Consider the following 17,695-nt stretch of genomic DNA (forward strand, 5'->3'; position numbering starts at 1 on the left):
CTTGTATTTTATGTATATTTTTATTTACAAATTATGTTCATGAACTTCTCTCTCTCTTTCTTTCTCTCTCTCCCCCTCCCTCCCTCCCTCTCTCTCATCTTTCTACACACACACACACACACACACACACACTACAAAGCATATACCAAATTAGATTTTTTTTTTTTTTTGCGGTACGTGGACCTCTCACTGTTGTGGCCTCTCCCGTTGCGGAGCGCAGGCTCCGGACGCGCAGGCTCAGCGGCCATGGCTCACGGGCCCAGCTGCTCCGCGGCATGTGGGATCTTCCCGGTCCGGGGCACGAAACCGCGTCGCCTGCATCGGCAGGCGGACTCTCAACCACTGCGCCACCAGGGAAGCCCCCTGATGCTTATTTTTAACCATGATGGTATGTTTTGTTAATCACAATGGCTTCACACTGTCATTTGGTAAAAAGCTCAAGGAACAATATCTACTCAGGATGAGGCTCACTGCTAATGACAACATTGGGTATAGATCTTTATTTCATATAGTTTTCTTGATAATTTGTTTTATAGGAGTAGGAAAAGTGTCACTTTTGCCATTTCTCTGTTGTTCTCTTACATTTGCATTATTAGTCTTATCGTCACAATTTTTCAGAAATCTTTTGAAGCCATTAATCAATATGACGAGGATTCCCCACTTGAGTAAGTACTCCTCTCAACTCTTTCTCACACCCTCTTCCAATCCATCAGCAAATCTTCTGGCAATACCTTCAAAACATGTCCAGAGTGCCTCCCTTCTTACCATCTCCTCTGCTCCCATCCAGGGCCAGGCCACCATCATATGGTGCCCGAATTACTGCAAATGTCTCCTAACTAGTCTCCCTGCTTCCTCCCTTCCTTCCGACAGTCTCTTCTCCATAGAACCCAGCCACTGTTACCCTTCTCAAATGGAAGTCAGGACATGTCCTCCTGGCTCCAAACCTGCCCGTGGTGTCTCATCTCACTCAGAGTGAGATGGAAGGGACATACAATGCCTGTCCACCCTTGGTACTGCCCTGCCCTCCTCTCCTCACTGCATCCTCATTCACTTGTCTCTGGCCACTGTGGACATCCAAGGCTGTTCCTTGGATGCTTCCAAACACATTTACACCCCAGGTCTTACACTTGCCCTTGTCCCTGCCAGTAACCTTGTTGTCTCAGCTCAGCATGCTTCTTCCCTCGCTTCCTTCAGGTCTCCGCTCATATTATATATATAAGTCCGAGCCCCTGCCCCTGCCCCACGCTCAGGTATCCTCTATCCCTATGCCCTGCTGTATCCTTCTCCAGAGCACTTATCACCCCTGACATATTATCTGTTTGTTGTCTGCCTCCACCTTTCGGAATATAAACTCCAATGAGAGCAGGCACTTTTGTCTATTTTGCTTATTGCTGTATTGGCAGTGGCTACAACAACGTCTGGGGTATTATAAGCACTCGGTAAATATTTGCTATTGAATTAGTGGTCACTAATTACCTAATATTTCTATACATACTATTGGTTGGCATAGAGTATTTCTGTTGAAGATGCTTTTTTTTTTTTTTTTTTTTTTGCGGTACGCAGGCCTCTCACCGCCGCGGCCTCTCCCATCGCGGAGCACAGGCTCCGGACGTGCAGGCTCAGCGGCCATGGCTCACGGGCCCAGCCGCTCCGCGGCATGTGGGATCCTCCCAGACCGGGGCACGAACCCGTGTCCCCCTCATCGGTAGGCGGACTCTCAACCACTGCGCCACCAGGGAAGCCCGAAGATGCTTTTATTCCATGTTTATTTTAGTTATAAATGTCGTGTGTGTTATGACATGTCTACTACTGCTTTTTTTTTTTTTTAAACACCCCAGAACCACTGAAATACTTATAGGGAAACTGTGACTTTTGACAAGTAATAATAGGGTATTTATGTGAAAGAGTAGATGATGTTTAAAGCAGTTTTCTCATGATATTGGTATGTTGTTTGGTCCATCCACCAGAGATATCTAAGATGCCTACCACCTCAGATGTGTGGGTCTTAAACCCAGGAAGGAAAGGTCTTTTTTTCTAATTTCAAGGCTACCTCGTAAACTTCACAGCAGAATATGGTGTGTTCTACAGGATAATTAGCTGAGGGATGCAAAGCCAACTGAGAAGAGGAAAAATCCTAAAATCAGAGCATTCTGATTCCTGTAAAATTATTGTTTTTATAATTCACATAGTCTAGATATACTTATTTTTGTTCTTCTTCAAAGTCGACGCAAAGATAAACAAGGGAGTCTTTAAAGCTCCAGACAAATGGAATCACAATAGAATTACTCTAAGTGCTTCTAAAATACTTTTATAATGATAATAATGACGATGATGATGGCTAACACTCATTGGGCATTTACTACATGCCAGGCACTGGTCTAAGAATTTTACATATACTAACTTGGTATGATCATGAGAACACCCAGAAAGCCAAAGAGAAAACCTGAAGAAAACAACATAATCCCCAAATCAGAAAAAAATGACCCATGACGAAACGTTAGTCAGCTCATTTAAAAAATGTAAAGTATTTCTTTCTTTAAGTGTCCCCAAAGGTGTTTAATATGACCAACTAAATACCAATGAAATTCCAGCTAATGAAATTTAACCTGATTCTCATATATGTGAGAGTAATAATTTAGAAAAAAATTATCATTTTCACCTTGCAATGATATGAGAATATTTAATTTCTTTGTTTTGTAATTTCATTGGGGTTTGTGGCTTAGTGAAGTTTTAGGAAAATTGAAGCTTTGCAAGTGAAATGGGTCAGGATGTTTGATGTTACTCTCTGTTCTACTTTAGAAGAAAATGTAAAGATGACAATGACAAAGAACAAGGCTGATTCTCAAAGTCCTGGGGCACAGCTATATAGAGTGAGTGCCTGGTAGTCAAAGTCCTCCTAGGCTCTGAACTCCTTGAGCACCTAGCATACGCCTGGCATGTGGTGCTCAGTAAGTGCTTGTGAATTAATGAAGACCAGACAGTTGTCATGAGTTTATGTAGGAGTCAATAATGGAGTCAATTCTCAGGCCCAACCCACATTGGGCATTGAATTGAAAAGAATTTGTAGATCCTGATGCCATGTTTTCTCTGGCCTGAGTGTCACAAATCAAGTCAATGAGCTGAGTTATACATTCCAAGAAATCACCTACATAAATTTAGAAAAATATGAAGACAAATGTTAGATAATAGTTATCATCTGACTTCTTTGGAATTGTTATCCCAATCACATGGCATTATTTTGTTTTATAAAAATACAACTATACACATATAAATGTGTTATGTCTCTGACGTTATTTGATTGCATTTAACGGAGGACTTCTTGACAACCAGGCCTATCGTAATCTATACGCGGTAACCAGCAACTCAGTGCTTCTAATTGCTATCCTCCACCTCACTGTATGACCTCGCAGAGGTGCCTCTGTCTATTTTTGGCTCAGTTTTCTCATATATGGACTGGGAATAATTACTTTGTAATGTTTTCTACTACAGAATGATATTAAAAGATTCTCAGCTGAAACAGTTTTCTAACTTAAAGACTTGCAATTACAGTGCTGTAGAGTGGATGAAAGAATCAGAATTGACAAATATACAATATTATATATTATTTTCTTTAAAATGTCTCTCCTGCATTTTGCTTAACACTTATACAAAATGTATCATAAAAATAGATTTCTATTTTTATTTTAACTGTTGCAAAAGGAAAAATGCTTGAGTTAAGGATTTCTAAATTTATAATAAAGTAGAAAGGATATTTTGAATATAATAGAATGGATTTGAATAAGTAATGACTCTGATTACTAGCTCTGTGACCTCAGATGTGTTACCTAACCTCTCTGAAGTTCATATTCCTTCATCACTATGACAAAAATAACACTTTACCAACTAGAGTTGATGTAAAGTTTCAAAAAAAAGATTGAGTTGGGGGGAAGATTATGTCATGTGCCTAGCCTTCAAAAAAGATTAGTTCTATGATTGCTTCCTCACTAATGCTGCTAACAGGCTGAAAGTCCCGGAAGTTCTTTTTAAACCAAGTTTCTATTTTTATAGAAAGATATTCAAAATAATGCACATTATTAAGACATTTATACATAGGTTAATAAAACTAGGGAACTTGTTCTTATATAAAAACTTTTAACATTTGCCTATTCAAATGAAAGTGTTATCTCCTAGTTGCAAAAATAAACATTTAAAATATAATTATGGGGGGCAGAGTCAGGATGGCAGCATGGGAAGACACGGAGTTCGTGTCTCCCCACAATAGGGAACCTGCCAGATGCTGGTGGGGGACCTCGATGCCCAAGGAGATGGGAGGAACCCCCAAGCAAACTGGTAGGACATGGGGGAACCGAGAAGGAAGGAGAAGTGGAGGCCAGGCAGGACCAGCGCCCCTGAGGGGTGGCTGGAAGAGGGGAGGGGTTCCCATGCCTAGAGGGACCCTCAGGGTCTTGGATCGGGGGGAGTGTGACGAGCGTTTCCCCTGCCCAAAAGGCCTGGGAGCCTGCCTGGCTCTCAGGCCAGGTCCTATGCTCTCAGAGGCCCCCTCCAGGCCACAGTGGTCCTGGGGGCACAGGAGGGAGGGCAGGGGAGAACAGGAGGGGCAGGTGGGAGGGGCCCTCCAGGACCGGAGGAGCAGGAGAGGGTGCTTGCCCCACCCACTCGGGCCCAGGAAGGCTGTTGGCCTCCCAGGCCGGGTCCCCCACCCTCTGAGACCAGAGGCATGCCTGGGCCCCTTCTGTTGAGCCTAAGCCTCACCCCTGCCCCCACCCCGCAGGGCCTTTTCCAGCCCTTTGGGTCCTAAGCATAGGCCCTGCCCACTGCCCAAACCCCACCCCTGTGTAGGCATCATCCTCCACAGCCAAGGCCTTTTCCACCTTTTTTTTTTCTTTTTTCCTTCTCCTCTTTTTTACAATTGTGGTTCTGTTTTACCTTCATCTATATTTTTATTTTTATATTCTTTCTAACATATCTGTTAGTTTCCTAGTCTAAGTTTATTCTTTACTCTTTGTTATTGTTCTCCTTTTTTCTGTTTTTTCTTTTCTTGTTTCTTTTTTTTTTTTTTTTTTTTTTGCTACCCCATGCACTTGTGAGATCTTGGTTCACAAGCTTCAGTCAGGCTGAAGCTCCTGTGGTGGGAGCTCCAAGTCCAAACCACTGGACTACAGAGAACCTCAGACCCCAGGGAATATTCATTGGAGTGAGGTCTCCCAGAGGTCCTCATCTCAGCACCAAGATCCAGCTCTACCCAACAGCCTACAGACTCCAGTGTTGGAAGCCTCAGGCCAAACAACCAGTAAGACAGGATCACAATCCCACCCAACAACAAAGAGACAGAAAAAAAATATGTCACAGATGAAGGAGCAAGGTAAAAACCTACAAGACCAAATAAATGAAGAGGAAATAGGCAATCTACCTGAAAAAGAATGCAGAGTAATGACAGTAAAGATGATCCAGAATCTCAGGAATAGAATGGAGGCACAGATTGAGAAAATACAAAAAATGTTTAACAAAGATCTAGAAGAACTAAAGAACAAACAAACAGAGATGAATAATACAATAACTGAAATGAAAAATACACTAGAAGGAATCAATACAGAATAACTGAGGCAGAACGAATAAGTGAGCTGGAAGACAGAATGGTGGAAACAACTGCCGAGGAGCAGAATAAAGAAAAAAGAATGAAAAGAATTGAAGACTATCCCAGAGACCTCTGGGAAAACACTAAATGCACCAACATTCAAATTATAGGGGTCCCAGAGAAAAATAAAGGGTCTGAGAAAATATTTGAAGAGATTATGGAAAACTTCCCTAACATGGGAAAGGAAATAGTCACCCAAGTCCAGGAAGCGCAGAGAGTCCCATACAGGATAAACACTAGGAGAAACACACCAAGACACATATTAATCAAACTATCAAAAATTAAATTCAAAGAAAAAATATTAAAAGAAACAAGGGAAAAGCAACAAATAACATACAAAGGAATCCCCATAAGGTTATCAGCTGATTTTTCAGCAGAAACTCTACAAGCTAGAAGGGAGTGGCAGGATATACTTAAAGTGATGAAAGAGAAAAACCAACAATCAAGACTACTCTACCCAGCAAGGATCTCATTCAGATTCGAAGGAGAAATCAAAAGCTTTTCAGACAAGCAAAAGCTAAGAGAATTCAGCGCCACCAAACCAGCTCTACAACAAATGCTAAAGGAACTTCTCTAAGTGGGAAACACAAGAGAAGAAAAGGACCTACAAAAACAACCCCAAAACAATTAAGAAAATGGTAATAGGAACACACATATCAATAATGATGTTGAATGTAAATGGATTAAATGCCCCAACCAAAAGACACAGGCTTGCTGAATGGATACAAAAACAAGACCCATATATATGCTGTCTACAAGAGACCCACTTCAGACTGAGGGACACATACAGACTGAAAGTGAAGGGATGGAAAAATATATTACATGCAAATGGAAATCAAAAGAAAGCTGGAGTAGCAATACTCGTATCAGATAAAATAGACTTTAAAATAAAGACTGTTACAAGAGATAAGGAAGGACTCTACATAACGATCAAGGGATCAATCCAAGAAGAAAATATAATAAATATAAATGTTTATGCACCCAACATAGGAGCACCTCAATACATAAGGCAAATGCTAACAACCATTAAGAGGGAAATTGACAGTAACACAATAATAGTAGGGGACTTTAACGCCCCACTTACACCAGTGGACAGATCATCAAACCAGAAAATAAATAAGGAAACACAAGCTTCAAATGACACAATAGACCAGATAGATTTAATTGATATTTAGAGAACATTCCACCTGAAAGTGGCAGAACACACTTTCTTCTCAAGTGCACATGGAATATTCTCCAGGATAGATCACATCTTGGGTCACAAATCAAGCCATGGAAAAGTTAAGAAAATTAAAATCATATCAAGCACCTTTTCTGACCACAATGCTATGAGGTTGGAAATCAATTACAGGAAAAAAACTGTAAAAAACACAAATACATGGAGGCTAAACAGTGCACTACTAAATAACCAGAGATCACTGAGGAAATCAAAGAAGAAATAAAAAAATACATAGAAACAAATGACAGTGAAAACACAACGACCGAAAACCTACAGGATGCAGCAAAAGCTGTTCTAAGAGTGAAGTTTACAGCAATTCAATCCTACCTTAGAAACAAAAAAAATGTCAAATAAAGAATCTAACCCTACACCTAAAGCAACTAAAGAAAGAAGAACAAAGAAAACCCAAAGTCAGTAGAAGGAAAGAAATCATAAATATCAGAGCAGAAATAAATGAAGTAGAAACAAAGAAAACAATAGCAAAGATCAATAAAACTAAAAGTTGGTTGAGAAGACAAACAAAACTGATAAACCCTTAGCCAGACTCATCAAGAAAAAATAGGAGATGACGCAAATCAATAAAATTAGAAATGAAACAGGAGAAATCACAACTGACACCACAGAAATACAAAGGATTAAGAGACTACTACAAACAACTATATGCCAATAAAATGGACAACCACAAAGAAATGGACAAATTCTTGGAAAGGTACAATTTTCCAAGACTGAACCAGGAAGAATCATAAAATATAAACAGACCTATAGCAAATAATGAAATTGAAACTGTAATTAAAAATCTTGCAACAAACAAAAGCCCAGGACCAGATGGCTTCACAGGCAAATTCTATCAAACATTTAGAGAAGAGCTAACACCGATCCTTCTCGAACTCTTCCAAAAAATTGCAGATGGAGGAACACTCCCAAATTCGTTCTATGAAGCCACCATCACCCTGATACCAAAACCAGAAAAAGATATCACAAAAAAAATTATAGACCAATATCACTGATGAACATAGATGCAAAAATCCTGAACAAAATACTAGCAAACAGAATCCAACAACATATTAAAATGATGATACACCATGATCAAGTGGGATTTATCCCAGGAATGCAAGGATTCTTCAATATACGCAAATCAATGTGATACACCATATTAGCAAATTAAGGAATAAAAACCATATGATCATATCAATATATGCAGAAAAAGCTTCTGACAAAATTCAACACCCATTTATGATAAAAACTCTCCAGAAAGTGGGCATAGAGGGAAACTACCTCAACGTAATAAAGGCCATATATGACAAACCCACAAAAAACATCATTCTCAATGGTGAAAAACTGAAAGCATTTCCCCTAAGATCAGGGACAAGACAAGGATGTCCACTCTCGCCACTATTACTCAACATAGTTTTGGAAGTCCTAGCCATGGCAATCAGAGAAGAAAAAGAAATAAAAGGAATGCAAATTGGAAAAGAAGAAGTAAAACTGTCACTGTTCCCAGATGACATGATACTATACATAGAAAATCCTAAAGATGCCACCAGAAAACTACTAGAACTAATCAGTGAATTTGGTAACATTGCAGGATACAAAATTAATGCACAGAAATCTCTGGCATTCCTATACACTAACAATGAAAAATCAGAAAGAGAAATTAAGGAAACAATCCCATTTACCATCACAACAAAAAGAATAAAATACCTAGGAATAAACCTACCTAAGGAGGCGAAAGACTTGTACTCAGAAAACTATAAAACACTGATGAAAGAAATCAAAGACGATATAAACAGTTGGAGAAATATACAATGTTCTTGGATTGGAAGAATCAATATTGTGAAAATGACTCTACTACCCAAAGCAATCTACAGATTCAATGCAATCCCTATCAAACTACCAATGGCATTCTTCACAGAATTAGAACAAACAATTTTACAATTTGTATGGAAACACAAAAGACCGCGAATAGTAAAAGCAATCTTGAGAAAAAAAAAACAGAGCTGGAGGAATCAGGCTCCCCAACTTCAAATTATACTACAAAGCTACAGTAATCAAGACACTATGGTACTGGCACAAAGACAGAAATATAGATCAATGGTACAGGATAGAAAGCCCAGAGATAAACCCATGCACATATGGTCACTTAATTTAAGACAAAGGAAGCAAGAACAGACAATGGAGAAAAGACAGCCTCTTCAATAAGTGGTGCTGGGAAAACTGGACAGCTACATGTAAAAGAATGAAATTAGAACACTCCCTAACACCATACACAAAAATAAACTCAAAATGGATTAAACACCTAAATGTAAGACTGGACACTATAAAACTCTTAGAGGAAAACATAGGAAAAACACTCTGACATAAATCACAGCAAGATCTTTTTTGACCCACCTCCTAGAGTAATGAAAATAAAACCAAAAGTAAACAAATGGGAACTAACTAAACTTAAAAGCTTTTGCACAGCAAAGGATACCATAAACAAGATGAAAAGGCAACCCTCAGAATGGGAGAAAATATTTGCAAATGAAACAATGGACAAAGGATTAATCTCCAAAATACACAAACAGCTCATGGAGCTCAATGTCAAAAAAACAAACAACCCAATTAAAAAATGGGCAGAAGACCTAAATAGACATTTCACCGAAGAAGACATACAGATGGCCAAGAGGCACATGAAAAGATGCTCAATGTCACTAATTATTAGAGAAATGCAAATCAAAATTGCAATGAGGTATCACCTGACACCGATCAGAATGGCCATCATCAAAAAATCTACAAATAAAAAATGCTGGAGCGGGTTTGATGAAAATGGAACCCTCTTGCACTGTTGACGGGAATGTAAATTTATTCAGTCAGTAGGGAGAACAGTATGGTCGTTCATTAAAAAACTAAAAATAGAACTACCATATGACCCAGCAATCCCGCTGCTGGACATATACCCTGAGAAAACCATAATTCAAAAAGAGACATGTACCACAATGTTCATTTACAATAGCCAGGACATGGAAGCAACCTAAACGTCCATCGAAACGTTTAGGTATATGTGATGTGGCACATATATACAATGGAATATTAGCCATAAAAAGAAACGGAAATGAGTTATTTATAGTGAGGTGGGTGGACTAGGGTCTGTCATACAGAGTGAAGTAAGTCAGAAAGAGAAGAACAAATATTGTATGCTAACACACATATATGGAATCTAAAAAAAATGGTACTGATAAACCTAGTGGCAGGGCAGGAATAAAGATGTAAACATAGAGAATGGACTTGAGGACATGAGGGGGGTTGGTGGGAGGTGGAAGCTAGGACAAAATGAGAGAGTGGCATGGACATATATACACTACCAAATGTAAAATAGATAGCTAGTGGGAAGCAGCCTCATAACACAGGGAGATCAGCTCGGTGCTTTGTGACCACCTAGAGGGATGGGATAGGGAGGGTGGGAGGCAGGCTCAAGAGGGAGGGAATATGGGGGTATACGTATGCATATGGCTGATTCACTTTGTTGTACAACAGAAGCTAACACAGCATTGTGAAGCAATTATACTCCAATAAAGATGTATTTAAAAAAAAAGAAAACAAAGAAAATGTTTGCAAACTTGAAAAAAATATATAATTATAGAGCTAGTTATGAAAGATTCTCTAAGTTGCTATGAAGGTGGCTAATCTTTTTAATTAGCAGAGGAATAGGGTAGGGAACATGCCTATTGTGTCTGCTGCTGTGTATCTAGCAGCCATCAGAGTACCTGGCCAAAATAGGTGCTCAGTAAATACTCATGGAATGAATGCTAAGGGATTGTATGGATTTTTGAATCAGAGAGATTTGGTTTGAATCATAGCTCTGTACTGGAATCGTAATAATCTCTATCTCCGAAGGTTATTAAGAAGATTGAAAGAGGTAACACATGAAAAATATCTGGCACATGTATTTTCCTTAGTGCTGTTCATACTTTTGCTAATTTCATAACATTACATGTTACAATCAAATAGTATTCCAAGTGACAAGATTAATAAACTGCTGCATGTTTTCTACCTGTATGTAGAGAGACTGTACATGTAGTAAAATCCTACTCAATAAATCTTTGGCTGATATACCATTAGAACAACCAAAGTGTTCAGGAAAAGTATTTCCTACTTCAAGGATTTTTAGAGAAGTCTGTATTGCTCATTTAGTTTTGCTGCACATGGCTTTCAGTTGTCTTTTTAGCTAGTGACCCTGGATTTTAACAAATGAACTCCAGCTGTTCTTATTTATTTATTTTTTTGCGGTACGTGTGCCTCTCACTGCTGCGGCCTCTCCCGCTGCAGAGCACAGGCTCCGGACGCGCAGGCCCAGCGGCCATGGCTCACGGGCCCAGCCGCTCCGCGGCACGCAGGATCCTCCGGGACCAGGGCACGAACCCGCGTCCCCTGCATCGGCAGGCGGACCCTCAACCACTGCGCCAACAGGGAAGCCCACAGCTGTTCTTATTTTGCCTTTCAGCCCTTCTCATTTAACCTCCTGTCTCCCTGGTCTCACATCCTTAAAGTTCTTACAGGAAAAATGGGACAGTGCCAAAGTTTTCAAATGAGGCCTCATGTCTTCTTGAGGGGAGAGGGCTCCTCTGTGAAGGGCTCCCAGCTTTTACACTGGTGGAAAAAGAAACATCCATTGTTGGAAACTGGATGCCTAACAACCTCAAATGTGTCAAAAAAATCCTTTGTGGTTTTTCATATTAAACAAGCAAAGCATTCAGTAAGGTAAGTCCATAAAACAAACCAAGAAAGTCCAAAGTTGAATACTAAATGTAATTGCAAACACCTGTGATGGAGAGGCAATTCCTCGGTAAATATGCAATAAAAGAAACATTTAGCATACAGAGCAATACACATCCAGTTTTTCTGAACCATGCTAAGAACCATCTGTTTGCAAAACTGGCAAAAGTTTTCACTGTTAAAGTCAAATGTCATCCCGAAAAAGTTGGCTGTGGGCAAAATCTGAGCGAGGCAGGCCTGAAGCAACAGACAAGCTCAGCTCACAAAGGAAACACCATGAGAACAGGGTGAACCTGGGCCTAGAGACCCTCCCCTTATGCTGGTGACCTGGGGACGTCTATTATGCTCAGAAATCCTCTTTAGCCTATCCACACATCTCTTTCTAAATCTGATTATCCTTTCAGGGGGACCACGAATACATACATCAGTAAGTACAGCTTCCATTATATTAAACACTTAAGGCCACACTTTCCTCCAGAATGCACCTGATCCTACCAGGCTGAATCCCCGGCTAACCTGATAGCCATTTGGCCCTTCTGCAGAAATTCAAAATGATGTATTTCCCAGGGGCTCTGGAAGACTTTTGAAAACGGCATCAAATTCAGTTACAAACTCATTTTCTGAATTCCTTTTTCCATGCCTGTTTGCATGACCCATCCTCCCAAGCTCAGTTCAAAATCTATTGACTCTATTAGCCACATTGAGGCTGACTTGTTCTCATCTCAGTTTACAAGGTCTTTGTTACCTCCATCATAACACTGGTTGCAACTTGAATCATCTGCTCTGTTACAACTGAAAAGATAGAGAGCAAAGATCAGGCTTTTTCTTCTCATTCTTCACAACACCCAGCAGCATGCTTTGCATATAGGATGTGCTCCATAAAGAAGGGAAGATGAAGTAGTTAAAAGGGAAGAAAGAAAGACCAGGGAGAAGCCATTTCTCTGGGTTTTTGAGGAAATGAATAGCAATCCTGTCATCATTTTATTTCAAATGGCTTATGTAAAAAGGTTAATAAATTGCATTTTAATGATTTATTTTCACTATACTGGCTTCTTGATTTTTAAATTATAAATTGTCAGTTATCTTGATAGTGAACAAGACATCACTAAGGGAAAGTAAAAAAAATGGAATAATAATAACAGCCAACATTTGTTGAACTATGAAGATAAAACTCTGTGATTAGTGTTTTATATGTATATTCTCATTTAAGCCTCATAACAACTCAGTGAAATAGGTATTATTATCCTCTTTCTGCAATAAACTGAGTCTTAAATAGGAAAAGTAATCTACCCATGGTCACACCACTAGTAATTGGTATATCTAAGATTCAAGCTCAAGTCTATCTGATGCCACCAGACTTCTCACCCACTTGCTCTACTGTCCAGGGTTCAGAGAAAATACAGGCATAACACTAAAAATACACGTTTTCCTAAGGAGTTTTTCAAATGCTATCTCAACAACTTTTTTTCAGGCAAACTGCTTACTGAGAATTTGTGTGAGTATATTATTTACTTTCTCTTCTGTATGGCTTTTTCTAGGGTTATATAGATACAGCCTTAGCACTTAGCATGGGACCAAACTTGCAGAAGATATTTAGTAAATACTCACTGAGTTCATAGTTTGGGTCAACTAATATAATAGTTTTGAATTCTAATTTCCTCAGGAATAAGTAATAAAATGATTTGGAAAACTGCTGTGAAGAATAAAATTGTAATTATAACATTACTTCTATAAATATAAAAAGCTAGGGCTTCCCTGGTGGTGCAGTGGTTGAGAGTCCGCCTGCCGATGTAGGGGACTCAGGTTCGTGCCCCGGTCCGGGAGGATCCCACATGCCGCGGAGCGGCTGGGCCTGTAAGCCATGGCCGCTGAGCCTGCACGTCCGGAGCCTGTGCTCTGCAATGGGAGAGGCCACAACAGTGAGAGGCCCATGTACCGCAAAAAAAAAAAAAAAGCTAGATGTTGAATGGATAGGTTCAATGCAAATCAAAAACTTAAAATATCTCTTGGGTCCACTCTACTGTTCTTACCTTCCCGGATGGCTGTAAATGGGACTCCTTCCTCTGCATTCATGCTGATGACTTTTAAAGCCACTAGTTGTCCATTTATCCTAGAAGAGTCGGGATAGCAGCAATTTATACTAAGGATGGTTTAACAAAAGTAGCTTTCCTTCAAAATGTATTCCAGTATATGAAATGTACAATTTTCTCAAAATAAAAAAGTTTAAAAAGTCATATGTATATATCAAGCCATTGTTTTCTCTTTACCAAAGTGATATATATTTATTACAGAAAATATGGAGAATATGGGAAAGCACAGAAAAAAAGAACCCAACAAAGCCAGCTTCATATTTTGATGTATATTGTCTCTTTTACTTCCCTTTGTGCACTTGTTTGAGCCATTCTTATTTTTCATCTGAATTATTGTAATGACCTCCTAGCAGTCTTTCTGCTTATATGTTTGTACCCCTACTGTCTACTTCCAACAGTAGCCCAGGGCATCTTTTTTAAAGTGAAAGTCAAAACAAGTCACTTCTGTGCTCAAAACCCACCGTCATCTCCGCATTTCATTCTGAATAAAAGCCAAATTCTTACAATTGCCTCCTAGGTGCTACCTGACCTGCCCAGTCCCACCATTCTCTCTCTCTTCATCTCTCACTCTCCCCTTATTCATTGTTCTGTTTGCTGATGTAAGCTAAATGCCAGAGAACAGAGAAGATTTTAATGTAAGTATAACTATATTGTTTTTAATACAGTGGGATTCACATCGTGTTATTAGGAACCTGTTTTTCCTCCATTTAACTTTTTCTGTTAGTCATTCTTGTATTATTTGACATTTAATAGTAACATTTCATCATATAAATATGTACAATGTATTTTGCCAATTCCAAATATTTTAACATTGTTTCTAACTTTTGGCTATTATAAAAATGCCTGGACGATCATATTTGTTCATATTTGTAGATAAATCTTTTCATACAGCCTCTGTTATTTTCTTAGGGTCGTGGTGGAATTGCTAAATCAAAGAGTATGCAGTGCACAAATTTTTATTGTTTTGAACACATGTTCCCACATTGTGCCGCAGAGTGATCACACCACTAACTGGTCGTGAGCCTGGCCATTCTAGCACCCTCTTGCCAAGAAAATTCTCATATACCTCACATCCAGTTTCCTCTGTTGTTAACATCTTATATCAGTATGATACATTTGTTAAAATTAATGAGCCAACATTGATACATTATTATTAACTAAAGCCCTTAGTTTATTAGGAATTATTTAGGTTTTTTTTTTTTTTGCAGTAAAATTGTATTGCTTGTTGTAGGTTGCATTGTAAATCGGTAAAATTTGGGGAAATGCAACATGATCATATGTGTGAAAAGCCATAAAACTACCACACACAGGAATTTTTCTCAATAGTTACTTAACAAAGATTTCAATAATTCCAAGTTCATGAAAGATATCATTCACTGTGTTAGTTACAATAGAAAAAAATAGAAATAGCTGAAATGTTCAACATTGAGAAAAAACTGATGGGATACATTTACATATTGCAATATGATTACCAGGATTTCTTTAGTTTTTACCTGATGTCCCTTCTCTATTCCAGGATCTCTTCTAGGACACCACATTGCATTTAGTTGTCATGTCTCTTTAGGCTCCTCTTGGCTGTGACAGTTTCCCAGGCATTCCTTGTTTTTGATGACATTAAAGGCTCTGAGGAGTACTGGTCAAGTATTCTGTGGGACACGCTCTATTGGGATTTTTCTGATGTTTTTCTTATGACTAGACCACAGTTATGGGTTTTGGTTTCATCACATCATATTAAAGGTACATACTGTCATCAAAATTTATGGCTTTTGATGTGGCCTTAATCACCTGGCTCAGGTAATACTTATCAGGTTTCTTCACTGTAAAGTTATTCTCCCCTCACCCCCTTCCATACTGAACTTTGGGAGAATGTCACTATGAGTAGCCCACACTTAAGCACTGGAAAGTTATGCTCCACCACCTTGAGGGTGGGTTATGTGCATAAATTATCTGGAAATGTGTCTCTTCTCTCCCATTTATTAATTAACTGAACCACTTATTTACAGCACTATGGACTCATAGTCACTTTATACTTTGGGTTACAACCCAATAAATACGATTTTATTAATTTTGTTGCTCAAATTTTTCCACCTTTGTTTTTTGGGAGCTTTTTCAGTTGGCTCCTAGGTATCTTTGACATATCCCCATAAATGTGGGGATTCTTTTTGGGGGGCATGTTTTTATCTTCATTTTTTGGCCTATTTAATAGGTAAAAAGGATTATCACACTTTAATTTCTATTCCTTTAAATAATTGTAGAACTGAGTTTTCATAAGGTTATTGGTCTTTTCTGTTCTTTTGTGGTTTACCTGTTTGCCCATTTTTTATTGAAATATTTTGCATATACTTTTCACCAATTTCTTTTTTTTGCCTTATCGTATCTTTGAAATTTTAAACTTAAAAATTTTTATGATGCTCAGTATTTTCCAAAATGTTTTACCCAGAACATAGCTCTGTGAAATTCTCCCTATCCCCTACCCTAAATTTTTCTGTTCAAATATGTTTAGAAAATGCTTTATACTTAAAAATTTTTCTTCATCTTTTTAATTTTAATTTTTATTTATTTATTTATTTTGCGGTACATGGGCCTCTCACTGCCGTGGCCTCTCCTGTTGTGGAGCACGGGCCCCGGACGCGCAGGCCCAGCAGCCATGGCCCACGGGCCCAGCCGCTCTGCGGCATGAGGGATCCTCCCGGACCGGGACACGAACCCGTGTCCCCTGCATTGGCAGGCGGACTCCCAACCACTGCGCCACCAGGGAAGCCCTCTTCATCTTTTTTAGAGAGTCATGGTATACATCAACATTTTAAAGATGCTGAGAGCACCTACAATAAAGGGTCACATTTTATTTTGTTCTAGGGTTACCCGTGTCAATTGCACAATGGTAATGGTTTCAGTGAAACTTCTATTAAGGTGTCTCAGAACTGGGGGGGGTCCCTAGAACGTACTTGGATAGATGGGGCATCATGGACATGGCCAATCTTCCCTTACAGGTTCTGACTTAAGTGTTACATATAGACAGACCTTTCCAGTCCAAAAGTTACGCAGACTTCCCCTGTTTATTCTTCTAGCTCTTGTATGTTTCCTTTTTCATTTAACTCTTTAATCCACTGGGAATTTATATTGTATATTTACCTTTTCCAAATTGCTAACAACCGTCCCAACTCCATTTATTGGACTGTTTATTTATTTATTTATTTTCCCTGCTGATTTGACATGCCACTATGATCGTATATTAGATCTTACTAATACTTGGATTTGGGACTGTTCTGAACTTTTACAAATCATATTTCTTTGATCTGTCTTATACTTGTGCTACACTATTTTAATTATCGTAGCTTTTGAACATATTTAGAATACATTAAAACTCTAAATTACAGAATCACTGACATCTTTGTGCTACTAGATATTCTAATCCAAATATCCTTACAAGGGTCCCTGAAATGATCTACAAGACCCTATATAAGGCCCTACTGCATCTGCAGCTCCTCACTATCCTCACATCCTTCCATTCTCCCAGCCCAGTGCCAGGCCTGCTCCTGCCTCAGGGATTTGCTACTTGCTGTTCCCTCTGCCTGAAACTCTCTTCCACTACACACTCACACAGCTCATGCCTCACCTTTGTCAGTCTCTGTTCAAGTGTTCCTTTCTCAGTGAGGCCTTCTCTCTCACTATTTAAAATAGTAATTCACCACCCCACTCTGGCACTCCCTATTCCTCTTCCCTGTTTTATTCTTTTCCAAAGCATTTTCACTCTTTGACAAACTCAGTCAAAGAGTTCATTTGTTTATTGCCTCTCTCACCCCCACTAGAACATATACTCCATAAGAGCAGGGATTTTTGTCTCTTTTGTTTTCCAATGAGTCCTTATTGGCTAAAATAGTGCCTGGCACAGAGTAGGTGCTTAATAAATATGAGTAGAATGAATGAATGCCTTTCTGGCTTTTTCTTCAAGTCTTTTATATCCCTTACTAAATCTTTATATAAATCCTGCCTTTTTTT

At 39.0% G+C, this 17,695-nt stretch overlaps 1 protein-coding gene across 1 annotated transcript in view; it reads right to left on the reverse strand.

Moving 5' to 3' along the window:
• CDK15 (cyclin dependent kinase 15) overlaps positions 1-17,695 on the reverse strand; it is a 113,592-nt gene that overhangs the window by 68,116 nt on the left and 27,781 nt on the right. Inside the window, exon 8 of the mRNA XM_029225732.1 lies at positions 13,637-13,716. Coding sequence (XP_029081565.1) covers positions 13,637-13,716 — 80 coding nt within the window. The remainder of the gene's footprint in view (positions 1-13,636; positions 13,717-17,695) is intronic.

The sequence above is a fragment of the Monodon monoceros genome, unplaced genomic scaffold, assembly GCF_005190385.1.
Source record: "Monodon monoceros isolate NGI ecotype Baffin Bay Population unplaced genomic scaffold, NGI_Narwhal_1 Super_Scaffold_16, whole genome shotgun sequence".
Lineage (NCBI taxonomy): Eukaryota > Metazoa > Chordata > Mammalia > Artiodactyla > Monodontidae > Monodon > Monodon monoceros.